The following is a 19,616-nucleotide window of genomic DNA, read 5'->3' on the forward strand; positions in this document are numbered from 1 at the left end:
TATGTATACTCAACAGTTTTGCAATCGTGGTTATTAGATGCAATAAGAAACGAAGTTGAATGTACCAACACCAGATGCTGATATAAGTAAAGGGCATTCACATCCAAAGGTTTCACAAGTTCGGTTAATAATGATTATAGCCTCCTGCTGCACACAAGCAATGCAACGCCGCTACAATAGAAAATGTGCTATATATATATATATATATATATATATATATATATATATATATATATATATATATAATATATATATATACATAGTAGGCCGGTACCATACCGTGTGATTTGTCAGGGAGTATGTTGGACAGCTGTACATTTCCAAACATTGAATGTCATAGACGTTTTTAAAGAACCATTGAAAAAAGAAAGGGCGATATAAAATGTAAGAAAGAAATCCATAACAGCAGCACTGGCACCACAATCATGTCTTTATATTGCCTGTGGAAGACAAAGCTGCCCAATTTGTTGACTCAAAGAGGTTATTTAATTTGGACTAATCTAAATATTAGACTATAAAATCTACGGAACCTCTACAGGGACATGGTGTGAATTACAAAAAGAAGTCAGTATCTCGTGAGCTCGAGTTGGTGGTTAATACTTGAAAGAAATTGTTAGACGCTTTTGATTTACTCTTCATCATTCCTCTGTCTTTGCAATAATACGGAGCCCGGGAGAGGACATGAGAGAGAAAAAAATACTGTATTGCACACGCAGCTTTAAACAGAACACCCAATAAGATACACATTTTTTGCACGATGACATTTTAAACCAAAGCAACGATGTAGTGTAGAACACAGTATAAATAATTTAGAGGTCCCTGACAGGTTTAGTGACGTCTTTGCTGAAGTTTGTGGTTGCCTGGCAACAGGGAACGCCACGGGAGGAGAGCCCTAACCTGCCGGAGTGAGGTTGAGCAGCCGGGTCTGTTTATTTGGACAGATCAGCACAACGGGTTGAAATCTTGGGGATGAGTTGCGAAGACTGGAATTAATATTATCTATACGAAGAGAGGCGGAGCGGACGCTGTTCTCGTTGTAGCTGTGTGGTTTGGAGGGGGCGATAAAATTCAAACTATTTTATTATTGGGAGAGACGCATGCATTTTGCAAGACGTGTATTCATGAAAATCTTAGTCACTGGTTCTGAAAACAGAGATATCGAGAGGGCTCGTGTAGGGTGGGAATGGATACCGCTGCAATGTGTTAAATATTTTTTGCAGTTAATTGTACTGTTTAATTTAATAACAATCAGAAAACCTAATTATTAAGTTAACTTATTAACTCCACCAGAATCAACACATATTAAATATTAAGGAAAAGGTGGAATTCAGTAGATCTGTGTGTCTATCTATATCTATATATATCTATATATATATATATATATATATATATATATATATGCGCATGCCAATTTAGCTAACTGATAAGGAAATCTACAAGAACATCTTAGAAGTTTTAAAAGAGCGTCTTTATAATGACTCTTCAGTTTCTTGTTTTATTTTACTGAAAGTTCTAGCCAGTTGAAAACCCGTGTTGTGCGCAGGTTATACCTTTTATATTCATTCAGCAGTGTGCTTCTGCACTACACAGCGGGGGGTAAGAATGACGTCCGAATCGGTAAAGGTAGTGGTCCGATGTCGCCCAATGAATGAAAGGGAGCGGGCTTTGAACTGCAAAGCGGCGGTGACTATGGATAGCGCCCGATGCCAGTGCTTCATCCAGAAGCCGGGAGCCACGAGTGAGCCGCCCAAACAGTTCACCTTCGACGGGACCTACTACACTGATCAGACCACGGAACAGATGTACAACGAGATCGCGTATCTGCTGGTGGAGGTGAACCATGATTGTTTATATCTGTCTGTCTATTTGTCTGTATTTCTTATAATGTGGTGTTATACATTTGTGAACCATATGTGCTGACAATGCCCACAGCCATCACTACAGAGGAAGTGGTTGTCCCGTTGTAAAAGCCCCTCATCACGACATTTAACAGTGGCTCTTTAACTAAAGGGGATGCTGCACCGTGCACACGGCTTTACTTTGAAGTAAAACGACACATATTATGTTATACTGTACATTTAAAAAAAAATATCATGCATAAATTTCTACCCTGGTGACTGGTCCTCAGCCAATATGACAGAAGTGCTATTCCTGATCTACAGGGCATACATTTTGAGGTATGTTTTTCTAAGGTATATTGTTTGAGGTGGGGACCCTAACATGTTGCATTGTAACTTACCAGTTGATTAATTTGAAGCAAAACCAGGAAAAGTAACCAGATGGCCATGCAAAGCCTTGATGTTTGGAGGTTTGATTCCCACCTTGATTTTGTTTTGCAGGGTGTAACAGAAGGCTACAATGGGACCATTTTTGCGTACGGACAGACTGGTAGCGGCAAGTCCTTTACCATGCAGGGGATCACGGACCCCCCTGCCCAGAGGGGAGTTATCCCCCGAGCCTTCGAGCACATCTTTGAGAGCATTCAGGTGCAGCACCGCAGGGAGTGATCTTAAAACCTGAGACACTTCTGTCTTTACCATCCTCAACAAGCATGGCCTTGGAGAGCTTCCAGTCTTAACTGATACATTAGAGCCAAAGGGTTTGCAAACATTGTTGGAATTAATGGGATGCCAGCGTAATTGATGATGGGTTCATTTGTTGAGGCACAATCTGTGTAAAGGGAGCTTTGCTGTATTTGTACATTGCATCATTGTCAACTAATATATGTGGCAGAAATGTATTGTCAAAAAAACTTCTAGGTTTTACATGACGTGTGTGTGTGTATATATATATATCTCTTGACAACACCTAGATTCATGTCATCCTTTGCAGGAGACATGTTTGTATTGTAATGTTTCTTCCTGCTCTTGTATTGTCTACAGTGTGCAGAGAATACAAAGTTCCTCGTGAGAGCCTCATACCTTGAAATCTACAATGAGGAAATCCGAGACCTTCTCGGGAACGACACTAAACAGAAGCTGGAGGTGAGAACTCTGCTTGTCGATGGAATTAAATCACAGAGCAGCTCCTGAGGTCTCATGAGTTTACAACTACACAGCAGAGTCTTCAGCTGATCTAAATGGTGGTGGATCCTAATAACGCCACCATTCTAATAAAGCTACTCCCTGGAGTGTTATATGTGACAGAAAGAAATACCATACCAATTTCATTTAAATGTGTCATTCACAAACAAGCGTTGCAGGGTCCTTAACAAAAATGTAAGACTGTATATATAATTTATTTAAGATATTGAGTGAGGGCGGCATGGTGGCGTGGTGATTAGCGCGTGTTTGTTCTCCGGGTACTCTGGTTTCCTCCCACAGTCCAAAGACATGCTGTTCAGGTTGATTGGTCACTTTACCATACCAATTTCCATTTCCAATTTCAACTTTAAATTGCCCTATGAGTGTGTGGTGCCCTGCGATGGACTGGGGTCCCATCCAGGGTTTAGTCCCACCTTGCACCCTGTGTCTGCCCGGTTAGGCTCCGGCTCACCGCAACACTGTAAAGGATTAAGCAGTTCATGATAATGGATGAATATTGAGTGAATAGAACCTGGAAGTGAGTTCCAAATTGAAGAAGCTTGAGAAGTAAATGCCTTCACACCAGAGCTTTCTAATCCAGTCCCTGATATTACCTAGTCCTTTATTGGAAGTACAAGGCAGTTTGTAAGAAAAAAGAAAATCGTGCAAATAGGATGTATTTAAAATCAATACAATGTTTCACTGAAACGTGAAAAATGTGAGGGATACACTTTGTATGAGTAATCATTCTGGCTGCATCATTTTGAACATGCTTCATCCTGTTCAATGAAACGTGGAAGGTCAGCAAAGAATTAATTAAAATACTCACTCACTGAGTTGTTCATTTTCACAAAAAAATGATTAGATTGAATGTTTTCAGTCATGACCGTATTAAATTCTGTTGATGTTTATGCCTGTTGAATACACCCCTCTGAGCATCCAGATGCTGTTCAGATACGACATTGTAAAGCTTGTTCTGCTATTGTTATTACTGGAGCTATACAAAGCAGAATGTTATTTATAATGTACTGTGAATAACTGTATTGAAGAGGAATGTGGGTTGGTCAAGTTCAGGGGTGTGAAGTGAAACATTCATGAAGCACAAACAGTTCATGTCTGCATCTAAATGTACCCTATAATGCATGTTTGAAGTCTCTGATGAGACATCCTCTTTTGCTTTTATAAATGAGAGAGAACAAAGGTCTGTGTTTTTTTTTTTTTTTTAATAAAACGTGCTCATGCCAAGTTCTGAACCCTTTGTGGCAAATCCTCGTCACGCCTGGTTTCCACAGCAACCAGCAAGATTATAATGAGAGCTTGAAGCTGTTGCTTGGAGACGAGACAGCACAGGCACAGTAATAGGTGACTGTGACTTGCAGTGGTGTAATTTTAAGTGGAGGAATATTATTACCACATTCTGACTGTTTGAATTGCTGGCTTATCTCACTGAGCTGTATAAAAAGTGCTGCTATGTCCTTTGCTCTTATTATCCCACACAGGGGTTAGCTTTTACTGCTTACATCACCATTAAAACATGGGACCCTTCAAAAAGTATTTTTTTACAATGATATTGCTGTTTTTGTTTTTGTCATGCTTGTCATAGTGACTCTAATTAAACTATAAAGAGTTGAGGATACTGAATTTGTTATAAAGGTCTAAGACAGTTAAATTTTGGAAACAATTGGCTTTTTTTTTTTCTCTGACTGCTTAAAATAACCTTTATTATTCATATGAAGAGGGTACACCATGAAAGTTCATTGAGTATTGTTGTTATTCCACAAAGGCAGAGTAAGCAAAATGGCCATCCGCATGGGTAACTTTCATAGCATCTTCTGTAAAATAACAATTATGGAAAATAAAGTATGTTTACCCCTAAGCTGAAGCTGAATTCAGAGAATTATTTTACTTGGATCAAGCTCGGCTTAGGAATGCTGGCATAATGGGGAACAGTGCCGTTCGCCTGATCACTCTGACGTTGGATTTGAAATAGTGCAAGGTCAAGTGCTAAATGATATATATATATATATATATATATATATATATATATATATATATATATATATATAATATATATGCCACGATACCCGGTGCTTGGGTGACAAGGGAAGATCTCTTTAACAATGATATATACAAAGCTTTTTTCGAAAAGTGCTTACTTTACATATATATATATATATATATATATATATATATATATATATATATATATATATATATATATATATATATATGTGTGTGTGTGTGTGTGTGTACTGTGATAGCAGTTGACAGTGTGTCTGTGTCCACAGCTGAAGGAGCACCCGGAGCGGGGGGTGTATGTGAAGGAGCTGTCCCTGCACACAGTACACAGTGTGGGGGAGTGCGAGCGCATCATGGAGCAGGGCTGGAAGAACCGCTCTGTGGGATACACCCTGATGAACAAGGACTCGTCCCGCTCCCACTCCATCTTCACCATCCACCTGGAGATCTCCACCGTCGGTAAGGAGGGCTGAACTAATACCCAACACTTTCTTTTTACTACTGCTTTACAACTGCATACGCCAAGTAGATAAACAAGGTGAAACCTGCTTTTAACAGCTGCTTCAGCTACTTAGTACAAATACAGCCAGTAGGCCATTGATTAAAGGATATGAGCAGGGATGTTAAACATGGCTCTCATGATGGCTCTTTGATTGGTTACACAAATTCTAATATGTTAATTTAATTGCTTAGACAGTTGAATGGAACCAAATATCCCTGCAGATAGATGGAGGACATTTGGAGCTTAGGAAACTGAACTTTATCCAGTTTATTAATGTACATCTGTACCAGCCTTTAGAGGGGAAAAAAATCAAATCTCTACCCTTACTTACACAGTCCAGGATTTCTTCCGTTTGTTAATCAGCAACATTAGTCCATGGATTTTACAGTAGAAAAAAAATAATAATAATAACTTTTGCTGGTTTAACATCCTCCCTTTCACTAACAATAGTCTCCAATACAAACCTCCTATAAGAGCCTCTGTGTCCTCTAGACCAGTCCGGTGCGGGCCACCTCCGGGCAGGCAAGCTGAACCTGGTGGATCTGGCTGGCAGTGAGCGGCAGTCCAAGACGGGAGCCACGGGGGAGCGGCTGAGAGAGGCCACTAAGATCAACCTGTCCCTGTCTGCCCTGGGCAATGTCATCTCGGCGCTGGTGGACGGGCGCTCCCGACACATCCCCTACCGAGACTCCAAACTCACCCGGATGCTGCAGGACTCGCTGGGGGGGAACACTCGCACCCTGATGGTGGCCTGCCTGTCACCCGCCGACAACAACTACGAAGAGAGCCTGAGCACCCTGCGCTACGCCAACCGAGCCAAGAGCATCCAGAACCGTCCCCGGATCAATGAGGACCCCAAAGACGCCCTGCTGCGAGAGTACCAGGAGGAGATCAAGCAGCTCCGCGCCCTGCTGACCGGGCAGATCAGGGACACCAGCCTCTCCAGTGAGTGCAGGGCTACTCAGCTCAAGGGTGGCAGTGGACTTGGTGCAGTATTGTAATGTGTGAAAAGTACTGATCTTAATCAGCGCTACAATAAAAATGGCTAGTCATTTGTCTAGTAAAAAATAGACACACAGCTGTAAATGTTTACAATACCTTCCATAGACTTATGATACTGCTGCTGTCAGCATGCATTTCATTGTGAGAGCATGGTTCAGATTGTAGGTCAAATCAAAATAGCCGAGTTCAGATTTGCAAGAGTCAACTGTTACTACTCTGCTTATAAATCAAAAAATATTTTACATATTTTTACAGACAGAAATTTAGTAAAAAGACTTGCATTTAAAATGATCCCAGTAGAGGTGTCTGGATCTGCTTTCTTTTAGATCAGTCGAATAGATTACGTATCAAACCTCTTACTAACCGCTGCAGACGCACGTGGATCATGCATTATATAGGTAGCATGAATAGGGCAGCAGATATATACCTTGCTGATATATGTATGTCATCCCATTGTTGTCTTATCTTACAGTTGGTAATCATTTAAAGACCAGCAGAGAGAGATATTACTGGTTTGAATTGCTTTATTACTCAGATTGCTGATTAACACTCCAGCTCCTGTTTAAAATCGTGATTAGAAATCAATCACTCTAAGCTTGAACTCTGAACCAGAAGGTTCGGTACACACTTGATGTTTCTTAGTAGTTTCCCATCCGAGCGCTGTGCTGGCTCATCCTGCTTAGCTTCTGAGATAAGGCTGCAGAGATTGGCATGAAGTGGGAGGGTTTATACATTTCAAAATGTTAAACATTAGGAACAATCTTTGACCCCCTCCCCCCGACCTGTGTCCTCCTCTTCTGCTTATAGCTCTGCTGGCCAGCAAGCTCTCAGGAGCGCCTCCTGCAGGTCAGCCCAAGCCTCCACCCAGCCCATGTGTGGATATTGAGGCAGAGAAGGCGAAGATACGGCAGGTAAGAGGATCCTGCGAGAGCTGCATTAGAGAACGAGAAGAACGATTCTGTTGTAATGATTTAAATGCTGCCATTCTTAAAACAGTCAGCTTGTTTTGTTATAGTTTTCAGTTGATCATTTTGATCCCTTTAGTGAGAGAGGTTGTTTGTTTGTACCCGCACGGTGGAAGTACCACTGCTTTCATTATGTTTAGTTTGAGAAACTACTCCAAATGTACTATGCTAATTTGTACACTGTGTCACTGCAAATGAAACACAAACCTGCCTGTAAAGGTAAGCAGGAGGAGGGGTATATGGTTTATTTTTATTTATGTAATTGGGGGGGGACGGGGGGACGACGACTTTGGATAGAAATCCTGCATTTATTAATATTTAAAAAAAACAAAACAATGTTATAATTATAAAGTGCATTAGTACAGTTGCCTGTTTTGTTCTTATAATCGGCCCCTTTTTAAGGGTGCATGCTATTAACGCAGGCACGCGCTGACGTCACTGTTACATTCAGAATAACCCAAGCATTGATCCCCTACTCTGGGGAGCATTGCTCTGTCAGGATCCCCTCCAGTGGTCCCTGGACCCTAGTTTGGGAACCGCTGCCTTAATTTACTTGATTGAACCAATTTAACCTATATCAGTTAATTATGTAATGACACCCATCAAACCTGCATGCTTACATGCTATAAAAAATAAATAAAAAGGATCCAGCATTAAGGAAACTTACACTGTGCTTCACTAGTTATTACCATACAGTATAGAAGATATGAATAGAAATGCAATGATTCACAATCCTGGCTCAGAGTGATAGTACCAAGAGGGTGTCCCCATTAACATCCATTATATTTAGGCCAGGACATTTCAGTGATAAGAAGTATGGAGGATGACATTAAGCGGGTTTGCCTGTCTGTGTACATGGGTGAATATTTGATGAGTTTCCCTGAGAAAACTTGATAACCTGCAATTTTCTTTTCTTTACATAACCTGCCCTTGCTTCCTGTTACCGAATCAAATAGAACTTTCTGAAAACTGAAATGCTCATAGGTTTTTCCACCACATTTTTTTAACCCTTTCATTCCGGAATTATTTTTGTCGACTAAGTTATATCATTCAAGAAGGAAGTCCTTTATTGATCTTGAACAGGAGAACTTTTTTTTTTAAAAACACATACTTATAAACCTCAGGTTCCAATGTGATTTCTCCTAAGATATTGGCAGGACCTTGAGGTCCCGCCAGGACTGAAAGACTGGAATATATTTTTTGATGGAAGCAGAATGAGGTGAACCTGGATCCAACGAGACTTTAACAGTGTGTGTTCTCCAGGAGTACGAGCAGAAGCTGGCACGGGTGCAGGCAGACTATACCGCTGAGAAGCAGTGCAAAGTGAAGCTGCAGGAGGACATCACTGCTCTACAGAGCACCTTTGAGAGCAAGTTGGCCAGGCTGGAGGAGAAACGCACTCAACGCACTGGTAAAACTGCTCCCTGCTTTCAAACAAGGTGGTGATCACTGCCAGCCATTCATTAACATTACATTATTGCTAAATACCATCCAAGTGTTTGGAAGACAAAGCTCCAGACAACTCTGATTTGGATGTGGCATCCTGAATGGGGCATTGATGCCCATATTTCGTACATGCCATGCAGTGATCAAGTCTACCAAAAATGGAAAAAGTTTAAAATGAACTTTTATTGTTTTTCTCAATTATAACTATGATTGAACTATGATATTTTTCTAATGCCTTCATTGGTGTTGATGCTAATGCGTTTGCTATAAAGACACACGTTTTAGACTAAAGGTAATCTTTTGAAAGGGCATTGGAATAATTTGAATACAGTGTGAATTTGTTTGATTTGTGTTTCTAGCAGCTGCCCCTGTGACTGCGGAAGGGAGCTCTGAAGAAGACCCGCCCCGCCCAGGCACTGCTGTCCCCCTGCAGGTCACAGCAGCAGAGCAGTCTTTAGCAAAGGTAAAGAGCGGCTGCATTCACATGCACATCAAACAGTCTACCCTACTGATGGGGAGTTTCACCTGCTGTATTTAAGGATGAAAAATAGACAGACGTTTTTTATGTGCAGATATTACGTTACTATGTATAATTATATTCGTGTTGTAATTGAAGGCTTTTGTGAAGTCTAAACAATATTTGCTTCTGAATATTACAATGTTTTCAATGCAATGATTTATTACCTTATCAGTTGCTGATTACAGCTCTAGTCTTTTGGTTTTGCTGCTTGTGCCTAACCGCAGACTGTGGTCTCTACCTGCTTGTGTTCTGAAGCCGCAGTCAAACCAGCCCCAGATAGCCAAGCACATTGGCAGTGTGCAGAGAGAGAGTGTGGAGGAAGCGGGGGCAGCGACAAAGAAAGAAGAGGAGGGGGAGGGGGCCACATCACCAGCCCCCCTTGACCCGAAGCAGGTCCTGGAGAGGTGTGTTCCAATATTCATTTTTAGTTCACTACTCAGTTGATTGCATGTGCTTAGCTAACAAGTAAAGTTTGGCCATTGGGTGGTTAGAAATGATGGTGACTGCAGTAAGCAAATGACTTATGTATAACTACCTGACCCACAATACTGTATGTCTATCCTATCACATTAAAGTGTGCACTGGAAATTGTAGCGCACTACGATTGGTGGTCAAGGTCCTCTGATGTCCACCCTGTTGCTTGGTGCACAGTGGGATCTTAATTCCGATTCATTCAACAGATTAATGTACGGAACTTAAAACATAACACAGGAGGTCTCGATAAGATCAAATAAAAGTTATTTCCTAAGTTTTTTAAAACTGAAAACAGGGAGGGGCCATGCTACACCAGGCCAAACAGGTTTAGGACCTGGGTGGAGGTAATGGGTTCAGTTAAATGACATGGCTGCAACAAAGGTCAGGGCAGGAAGGGCTAGTTGCCCATCCCTCACCTGAAACTTCAATAAGACTTCCACAGAAGACCACGCTCCACAGTTACGGGTCTTTCAGTGGCCGGATGAGTGTTGTGGAAGGTGATGGTAACGGAGCCCCTTGTCCCCCCTGGCAGGCTGCAGCAGCTGGAGCAGGAGGTAGTGGGCGGGGAGCAGGCACGCAACGAGACGCTCCGGGAGCGGCACAAGCAGAGACAGAGCCTGGCAGACCAGCGCAAGAAGCAGCTGGTGGAGGCGCTGGCAGCGAACAATGAGGAGAGCGACAGCATGCTGCTCAACGTCTACGACTCCATCCAGGAGGAGGTGCACGCCAAGAGCAAGCTCCTGGAAGACATGCACACGAAGGTAGGGAGCGCCCTCTGGTGTTCTTACTGGAGGAGAGACGGCAGGAGTAGTACCAGTGGATTGTATCCAGCAAACTACGTAAGAGAACGGGCAGTTGAAACCTCGATTTAAGGCCACCTCGCAATTGTGGGCACTTTTTTTATAATCCTGATTTGCTCTAATTGACATCCGTACAAAGTCTCCTTCAATATGAAGTCCACCATTTGCAGTTCAAGGCATATCAAACTGGCCCTAATAATGAGGTTTCACTGTACGGACACAGTAATTTAGACATACTGAAACTGGATTTATTACAGTGTTTCCAGCTCATTTATATAAAACCCTGGAAAAAAAGCAGCACCAGGCCTTAAATCAATCACTTCAAAAGGAAACTGCTTGTTAAAAAAGAAACAGCGATTTGAAAGGGGTTATGTCTATTCTCTGCTGCTGCCTTCCCCCATTGTACGAAGCCTTGGTGTACTTCTTGATAATAACCTCTCCTTTGATGCCCAAATCTTCTCTGTAGTCAAATCCTCATTCTATCACCTCCGAAACATCTCAAAGGTCCGTCCATATCTTTCCCTCCCCGATGCAGAGATACTCTGTCATGCATTCATCTCCTCTTGCCTCGACTACTGCAACTCTCTCTATGGTGGTCTTCCATCACGTGTCAATACCGATTGCAGCTGGTTCAAAATGCCGCTGCTAGGATCCTTACCAGACATAAAGACCAAGATCACCTTACCCCGTCTTGACCAGCTGCACTGGCTACCTGTGAAGTTCAGGATTACTTTCAAAATTCTCCTACTTGCCTACAAGGCCCTTCATCACACAGGTCCAGAGTATCTCTCCAACCTGCTGACCCGCTATGTCCCTGCATGCAAGCGGAGGTCTTCTGACTCTGGCCTGCTGGTTATACCCAGGCAAAAGTGCACCACACTTAGGAGAGTGCTCATTTACCTTCATGGCCCCGACTCTCTGGAACTATCTCCTACTTACTCTTTAACGTGGATAAGACTGCTGGTTGGTTTCATAAATTAGCACTATTCCTGGACTACCACATTTCACTTTAGGTAAAATAATCCAAGATAGTAGTAATCAGGATCTATGAAACCAGCCGTACATGTGTACAACATTTATGTGTAAATGGAAAAGACTTTGAATAACTAGCCTTGCATGTACACATCCCATGTCTAAACCCTGAAGCTGATCTCTGTATTAACACCCCTACATTTAATCCACTTTGTGTGTAGCTGAGGGCTGCAGAGATTGAGATTGCAGACCTGCAATCAGAGTTCGAGTTTGAGAGAATCGATTACCTGGCTACAATCCGGCGGCTGGAGCGTGAGGGACAGCTAACGCAGCAGATCCTGGAGCGCGTGCAGCCACTCGTCCGTCGAGACTGTAACTACAGCAACGTGGACCGCGTCCGCCGCGAGGCCGTCTGGGACGAGGACAGCGCCACCTGGAGGCTCCCAGAGGCAGTGGCGCTAAAAACATCCTTGCCTGCAGGTAGCTGCTAGGAATCATTTTGAGACATTTCTTGGTAGAAAATGCAACTAGAAGCAGGAAATATTTTACTTTGTGTACATATCCGTATTATGTAAGGATTAAATGACACATTTATTAATTTATCAAATTGATCGCTATACATAATCTTGCCGTCACTTGATTCTGAACACCTGCCTTTTCTTTTTTCCATTCTTCCAGCGGTTCCTCCTCCAGCTCAGAGCAGTCTGGGAAAGCAGTCAGGACGCAGAAACTCTTCGGCAGAGAATGGAGAATTCCTGCTGGTTTGTATTCAGGCTAACTCATTCACTCATTACAGCAACACATCACATTTATCAGCTACAGCAAAAAGAGACTGTTTATGGACTCAAGTGCAATTTGAAGACAAACCAGAATGTTACATTATACAGGTGTGGTATAGAGTAGGTGTAATATTAGTAAAAAGTAAAATGTGGTCAAATAAAACAATTCAAAATGGCAAGTGCCACTATTTAGTGTGGTGTCTGATTCTTGCAGGAAGAAGATCGCTACAAGCAGCTGTTGAACCGCAGAGACAGTGAGACCATTGCCAGCAACTACTTCAAATCCAAGAGAGCCTCCCAGATCCTCAACTCTGACCCCATGAAGAGCCTGGGTAAGAACTGCGTGCGGGGGTATTCAGGGTTATTATCTGGACGTGAAAATAAACAAATAAGACTGTATAGTATGTTTTCAAAAGATATTCTATTGAATGTTGTCTTGAGCCAATTTTTGTTTTGTGTTGATTTCACAGCAAGATGGAATTTCCTCTGTATATATTTTCTTATACATATTTGAGCTGATCCTGTTAAATGTATAACACACACACAAAACTAAAAATACCTGGACCAGCGTAGCTATTCACACGTTGCTGATGTTTGTTTTGTGCGATTGCTACAGATTTGACTTGTGTTTTTATTATTATTTATTATATTATTTATTATTATTATTTTTTTGTGTAATAACTTGCAGCTATTCTTATACTCTCTGCAGTTGTCCACCCCGCCCCCCTCGGTAATGGGATGTCCCTCCTCAGCCCCAGCACCATCTCTCCCACACAGAGCCTGGATGTGCCCCACCCTCGCCCCTACCGCCTGGAGTCTCTGGAGCTGGCTCCGGCTGCTATCAAGGCCAAGCGCAAGAAAAGCAAAACCAACCCTAACTCCGATGGGCCCTGAACCACCGTGGGGAATCTTACCAGCCAAACGAAACAGGCCAAAAAAAATCAACAGAAAATTTCGCCAGAGCTCATTCTCCACCAAACACTGGATGCTTTTTAAATGGCAATTTTAACCATGTACAATCCAGCTGAACATAACCCCTTTCAATTGATTAACTTAATGATTGCGTCACTACTGTAATTCATGCATGTTTGACAAGAACCAGTTGATGTCGTGTTTTCAGAAATTCAATCCTCCTAATTCCAAAGAACAAACTGCTACACCAGAAGGAGGAGACAGAGCTGCACGGCTATCGCTTGAACTGTTAAACTGCTGCTTAATGAGCCTCAGAAAGACTACTTAGAGGTAAAGCAGGAACTGTCTGTCAGATCTCTGCAAGAAGTAAAGATTTCAGTTTTGGTTATATTGAAATCCCAACTTGGATATCATAGCTTATGTCTGGTGGATGTCTCGTGGATCTGCAGTTTCCACAAACTAGAGCCCAAAAATCATGGCACGGACAACACAGGATTCTGTTGCTTTGTAGTATGTACTTTGCAGCTGTAACAGTTTTCCTTAGCAAATAAAATGCACACATAACACTTTTTAATGTTTGGAGTAAGGAGTTACTTAGATCTTAAAATGCATTTATTAAATTAAATTGTAGCATGATTTTTTTCTGTTATTGTGACAGTATAGTTGTGCTGATCTCTTCTTTCTGAAACCCACTCCACAGACACTACAGCTAGGAGACGAGGTAGTTATTAGTAACCCCTTCAACTTCTGCTTTGGAACCTTGTGACTGACAAACAGTCTTCTGTAAAATTTCACTAGAGTAAATCGATATATGTTCATAAATATCTTTAAAATTTTAATCTAGGAAATCTTCTGGTGTCAAATAAGTGTTGTAACATCCATACCTTGGAGACTGAAGCACTCTACTCAGTTAAAAACTCACTAAAAAAAAACTGTAAAGAAAAGATTGACTAATGTTAAACGGTTTGGCCAGCAACTTGCTTTAGGGTTTACAACGAGCCTCGGGCAAAAGGAGGTAAGTGACTGCACTTTGAATTCTTTGTTCCCTAGTATGGTGCATGAAGTATTAGACTAGTAAGCTATTAGGATGTTACCTGTACATGACTTGCTTTTATAACAGTCCAGGCCATGGTCTGTACCCAGCGAAGGGTTAGGAGGAACACCTACTAGAGGCAAGAAGTCTAGCAAATCGCTGGTTAACGCCACTTAAACTTGATAAGAGTACCTGGCAATGTAATTGGTGAATGGGTTAGAAAGTCCCTCCCCCAGCTTCCACAGTGTATGCATGTCTGGTTTTCTAACACTTTACCGGCATTTATATAAAAAAATTGAAATAAAAAAAATTCACCACTGGTATAAAAACATGTTATTTTTTATATTAAAAAGTCATTTTTATAAATACAAACTTTTAAACAAGCAATTATTTTGAAGAAGCAACAAATTATCCCCGCCCTGCATATTGCTAACTACAAACTTTTAAACAATTTACTAATGTAAAACAGCACCATATAACCCCTGCTTGCCTGCCTGCTCCAGAATCACATCCCACAATCCACCCTTCTGGGGATGACACCAGCACTCAATGGTAACCAGGGGCCAGTTTCACAAAGCACTTTGCAGCCTGCTTAGCAAAAAAAACAGTATCTTGCCTGTCTTCTTTCAACCTGTTTCCTGGTACAAAGTGTAAAGACACAACTGCTTTGTTACAGAAATCAACCAGTCTAAATATTTAAAAGATGAGCATTTCTGTAGCATTAATGTGTTTAGCAGACTGCTCCCGCGAAGGGGTTTGTGAAACGAGACCCAGCCTCATTCACAGAAGGTCCCAGCTTAAAATGCTCAGATGAACAGTGCTTTTATTTCTGCTTTATATTGTTTGGAAAGTGAGATTTGTTTACTGCCAATTACTCTTCAAAAAGGTACGAGTTGTAGTTCCATGCCTATTTAAAATAGGTAAGCTTTCAGGAAATTAATTATTGCTGATTATAATTGGGTTTAATACATATACTGGTGGTGTTTAGGTTAATTTGTATTATTACTTAAACATTCAAGTTTGTTTATTTTGCAGGTTTAAATGTATAATCAATTTTGCACTATTTTAAATTGTATGAAATCTAAACTAAAAACATGGGTTGGGTTTCTGTTGTTGAAGCCACGTGCAAAAGCACAACAAAAATCTTTATTTAATGTAAACATTTATCTATTATAAAGCAGTGAACACCATAAATGTTACCAGTAATTCATAACATTGTATTATTTAAGGTAAGGAGCAACAGACCAGGGGCAAACCTTTGGTATGTTGTTTTAGCTTACCAGGGGTGACGATATGATGGGCTCCTTCAATTAAAAAGGTTTTTTGGGCGAGAGTTGGCAAGGAAGTAAACCGAGCGAGTCCAGGACGATGATGTCAAAGTCGTTGTCTTCAGGAGGCACAAGCCATGTTTGTGCTCCTGAGTTGGAATGCCCCCATAATTACAAAATACAGACCTAAAACTTACTGAACTTTATTTAGATGAAAAAGGGTGGAATGTTTTCCGAGTCATCTTTGGAAAGCAGCAGTACTTTATTACATTTTTAAAAAGGGAGATCGCACTACTAATGGAAAAATAATAATACATACGAACAATTCTGCAGCACTGTGGGAGAAAACAAAAAACAAAGCAGGCGGGCTGGTCCTACCTAAACTAGAGTCTACTTGCTTCTCGTTTTTAGTGTCCACGTGGTAGAGCTGATCTCTTAAGGAGGGTTGTCTGAAAATAGTTAACACAAGCCAGCACCATGCTGGAGACATTTCTTACAGCTGAAACCCAAGTGGACATAAAACAGCACACTACTGTGAATTTCAAAGAAATTAACCCAAAAGAGGGGGTGGCTTTACACAGTTGAATTCTTACTGTAAGAAATGTCACTGGAAACCCTGAGTGTAGACAAGGGATCTGGGCAAGGGGAGGATAAGAAGGGCAGGGTCAACCACACACAACTACTCCAACCTCTCAAGTGAAAATCCTTTTATACAGGACACTGCCAATGAGCACATATTACCTGCGTATAACTATCCCTCACCTGTAGGAACTGTTTGTTAAATAACAACAACAAAATAAAAGTTAAAAAAAAAAAAATCACCATCATACTGTATAAACCATTAGCATTCTGGAAGTCAGAATCAAAACACCACAACAACCATTTCTAATGGGTAGAAATCACAAATAATCAAAAACATTTCTCAACAGTTCTCTCTCTCTCTCTCTCCCCCCCCCCCCCCGGCTTGAACTTCAGTGGACATGTTTGTGTCCTTTAATGTCACGTGTGTATTAGACACAAGTTAGCCCTTGCTTTGATCATTGATGGGGGTGCTTGCTCTGTAAGCATGCTGAAGGCTCTGAAATACCATCAAAATAAAAGCTGTCCGTGTCGCACATACAGTGTAGCAGCATACCCGTGGCATTGATGTGTCCCCGTGGTTTGCTCGTGTCGAGACGGCCGGCGGTGCCGCAGTGCTGGGGTTGGTTTGCATGAGGGGCGGGCCCCCGAGGGGAGATGGGCTAGGAATCCTTCAGCAGGCAGATGCGGGCGTAGATCTTCAGGGCAGGCCCCAGTTTGATGTTCATGGCGCTCATGAGGTGGTCCTCCTTTAACAGCAGCATGGCCTGCCCGTCAATCTCCTGGGAACGAAACTCATCTGCGATCTCCTGGCAGCCTGGAGGGTGAAGGGAAAGGAGAGGTTAGGAAGTGGTGTGAAGCGCGAGGAGAGACTAGGAAGACATGTGCCATATTACTACGATAATTAGACTCTACAGGGACTAGCTTTTTTTAACCCAACTATTATGTTTAGCAAGACCTCAAAATGTTTGATCTTTTAGACAATCATCCAGAGAACACAGACACACAATACATTTACTGTAAATGCAAGAAGTTTCTTTACGGTACCAACTCAACATTGTAAACCACAGTAAGCTTAAAAGTTCATTTTATTATTTAAATGCTGAATGCCACCAGATGGCAGCAGAGGTCTTTCTAGTCCTGGCTCAGGGTATTACTGAAGGGAATGAACGGACATGCCCAAAGAAAAGGAGGTGTATAAATCTGTGGAACTATCACTGGGCTTAACATTTAAAATAGAAATAAGTGAACAGCAGCACTTTACAATAGTCCAGGGCTGTCTCTGCACTGAATGTATGTCCTGGTACCTACAGGGTGTAGCTGCAACTGCTGGCTGTAAAGGCAGTCCTATTAGTGTTGACAGTGCTTTTTTTTGGAGGATGCCACACCTGTAACATTTTAAAAGGATGCACACATTTCCAACATGGGCTTACAAAAAAACTACTAAAACTGTCAAAACCCTATGGGACAGTGAATGGGCTGCATGAGACAGCTGTGCTTGTATGGGGTGCACTCACCGGGTAGGGAGCGGATGAACTCGTACACTTCTTCCACGTTCCACTTGGTGGGGTCACTGGGAAGGAAGTGCTGTGTGAGGAGGGGCAGCTCTCTCCCTGCGGGACCCTGTCTCCCAGGAGCAGCCCCAGAGCTGGCGGCAGACAGTGGAGAGGGGGGCTCCTCATAGCTAGAGATATCCGAGCCCGGGCTGGACTCCTGGCTGGGGTTTGAAGGGAGCGGAGAGGAGACTGGCCCGCCCAGGGATTGCAGTGTGGCAGGCTGCTAAGAGACAAATAAAAAGCCCATTAGAGGCGCGAGGAAGGGAATGCATTGATCGATATTAATAATTTATCAATTCATTATGGAACTGCAACACAATGTTGACATGTTAATAAAAAAATCACAATAGCAATTTGCAATATTACCTACATTAGCACACCTAAAGTGTTAACAGTTGGCTACTGTAATTATACACATTGAACCTTAAAAACAATTTAAAAAAAATGATACCATAGTCATCTTAATATCCCTGGATTTGTCTTAATCATCATTGTATGAAGTATTGTTCTTCAGTTCATACACATGCTCCCCTCCTTAGTGCCCCGCTCCCTGTGCTCAGCTAGTCACCTGCTTCTGCGTCTCCTGGTTCAGATGCTGCAGACTGCTCTTGCGTGACCTCCTGCGCCTGTGTTTGGGACCGTCTGATTTTGGTGTGCTTTTACTCCTGTCCGGATGGAACAGGCCCACTCGTTTTGTGCAGCCGACGTTGTACCTTAAAGAGAGGTATTAACTATTAACTTGCATATCACCTTGATCCTGTGTTTATACATAGACTTGTATATCAAAAAGCAGAGAATGAGGTAAGCGGTATTCAGCCAGCCCTGCTTGAGGATGGGACATGTGTTTACCACAGTTTTACAGTTGGCTTACTAAATATCTTGGCTTTTCCAAACAGATATTGATCCCCTCTTCAAAAAGCAGGTGAAAGGTTTTTTACTAAGGACGACATCCCAAGCCTTAAATGTCACATTTATTTTTAAAATGCAGAATGACTGGTTGGGATATTTTACTCAAATCATTTTGCAATTGTGACTGCCAGCAGTCAATGTGAGCTAAAGACATGATGTGAATATGACCACTGTCAATTAACTGGTGAGGATACAAATTAATGAAAAAAAAACTCACAATTCTACACAAGGGCTCTACTGAGATACTGCCCAGGTAAGCAGAGCTGAATCAATATATCCACACTGCTGACAAACTTGAGAAATGTAACAAATATGCAAAAAGAATCCTGGCTGCCTAAGACAAATGTTTTTTTTTTTTTTTAGCTCAAGAATATTGACGCTACTTGAAGAACATTTAACAGAACACTAAACAGCTGCTTTAATCTGTGGTTCGTACATTCAGTACTGGCTCATGCATTCGTGGCAATCCCTTCCTCACGCCCACACACTTTTACAGCTCTTTCATTCCCAGGCCCACCTCCGAGTTATTTGTATTTACTGGAATAGATGCTTTACACACAAGGCCAGCTTGCTTAGCTCTACTCACAGCTGTGACTCAAGACTGGTCTTTTCTGAATTTCATGCTCACATCTTGGGTTGGTGAAATTTAAACCACACAGAACATAAAACTCATTAAACGGCACTGGCGAACGAGGGTGTGTAGTCTTTGCTCTGGAGCTCCTGTTTCGGCACCGTGTAAGGGAATATGGTTTAAGAAGGAACACAAATCTAAGAGCTTAAAAAGAAACAATTTCAATGCAAACTAAATGTCTTAATTCCAGAATCTCCACTTTATATTTAGGTTTGATACTGTTGGT

The 19,616-nt window shown here is 41.8% G+C and overlaps 2 protein-coding genes across 12 annotated transcripts in view; one reads left to right on the forward strand and one right to left on the reverse strand.

The window, feature by feature from the left end:
- The first annotated feature begins 516 nt into the window (after window positions 1–516).
- LOC121328296 (kinesin-like protein KIF17) lies at window positions 517–14,071 on the forward strand. 3 transcript variants are annotated; one of them, XM_041272903.1, is made up of 14 exons: window positions 517–1,833; window positions 2,340–2,486; window positions 2,883–2,984; window positions 5,312–5,501; window positions 6,037–6,489; window positions 7,354–7,457; window positions 8,775–8,922; window positions 9,341–9,420; window positions 9,733–9,881; window positions 10,484–10,712; window positions 11,945–12,203; window positions 12,402–12,484; window positions 12,717–12,834; window positions 13,212–14,071. In XM_041272903.1, exons 1-14 carry the CDS (start codon window positions 1,603–1,605, stop codon window positions 13,394–13,396), a joined length of 2,478 nt encoding a protein of 825 aa, XP_041128837.1. In that variant the 5' UTR covers window positions 517–1,602; the 3' UTR covers window positions 13,397–14,071. The 3 variants fall into 3 exon arrangements, with proteins under 3 accessions (XP_041128837.1, XP_041128836.1, XP_041128835.1); XM_041272902.1 differs by having other exon boundaries at window positions 518–1,833; window positions 9,320–9,420; XM_041272901.1 differs by having other exon boundaries at window positions 519–1,833; window positions 9,317–9,420.
- A 699-nt stretch (window positions 14,072–14,770) lies between these two features.
- LOC121328293 (polyhomeotic-like protein 2) overlaps window positions 14,771–19,616 on the reverse strand; it is a 70,535-nt gene continuing 65,689 nt past the window's right edge. For 8 of the 9 annotated variants that reach the window (XM_041272897.1, XM_041272896.1, XM_041272895.1 and 5 more), the window contains 3 exons: window positions 18,419–18,563; window positions 17,812–18,073; window positions 14,771–17,111 (listed from right to left, as the gene is read on the reverse strand). In XM_041272897.1, the coding sequence (XP_041128831.1) occupies window positions 16,957–17,111; window positions 17,812–18,073; window positions 18,419–18,563 (562 nt within the window). In that variant the 3' untranslated portion in view covers window positions 14,771–16,956. The remainder of the gene's footprint in view (window positions 17,112–17,811; window positions 18,074–18,418; window positions 18,564–19,616) is intronic. The other variant, XM_041272893.1, reaches the window with a different exon arrangement.

This window comes from Polyodon spathula, chromosome 16 (assembly GCF_017654505.1).
Source record: "Polyodon spathula isolate WHYD16114869_AA chromosome 16, ASM1765450v1, whole genome shotgun sequence".
NCBI classification, from domain to species: domain Eukaryota; kingdom Metazoa; phylum Chordata; class Actinopteri; order Acipenseriformes; family Polyodontidae; genus Polyodon; species Polyodon spathula.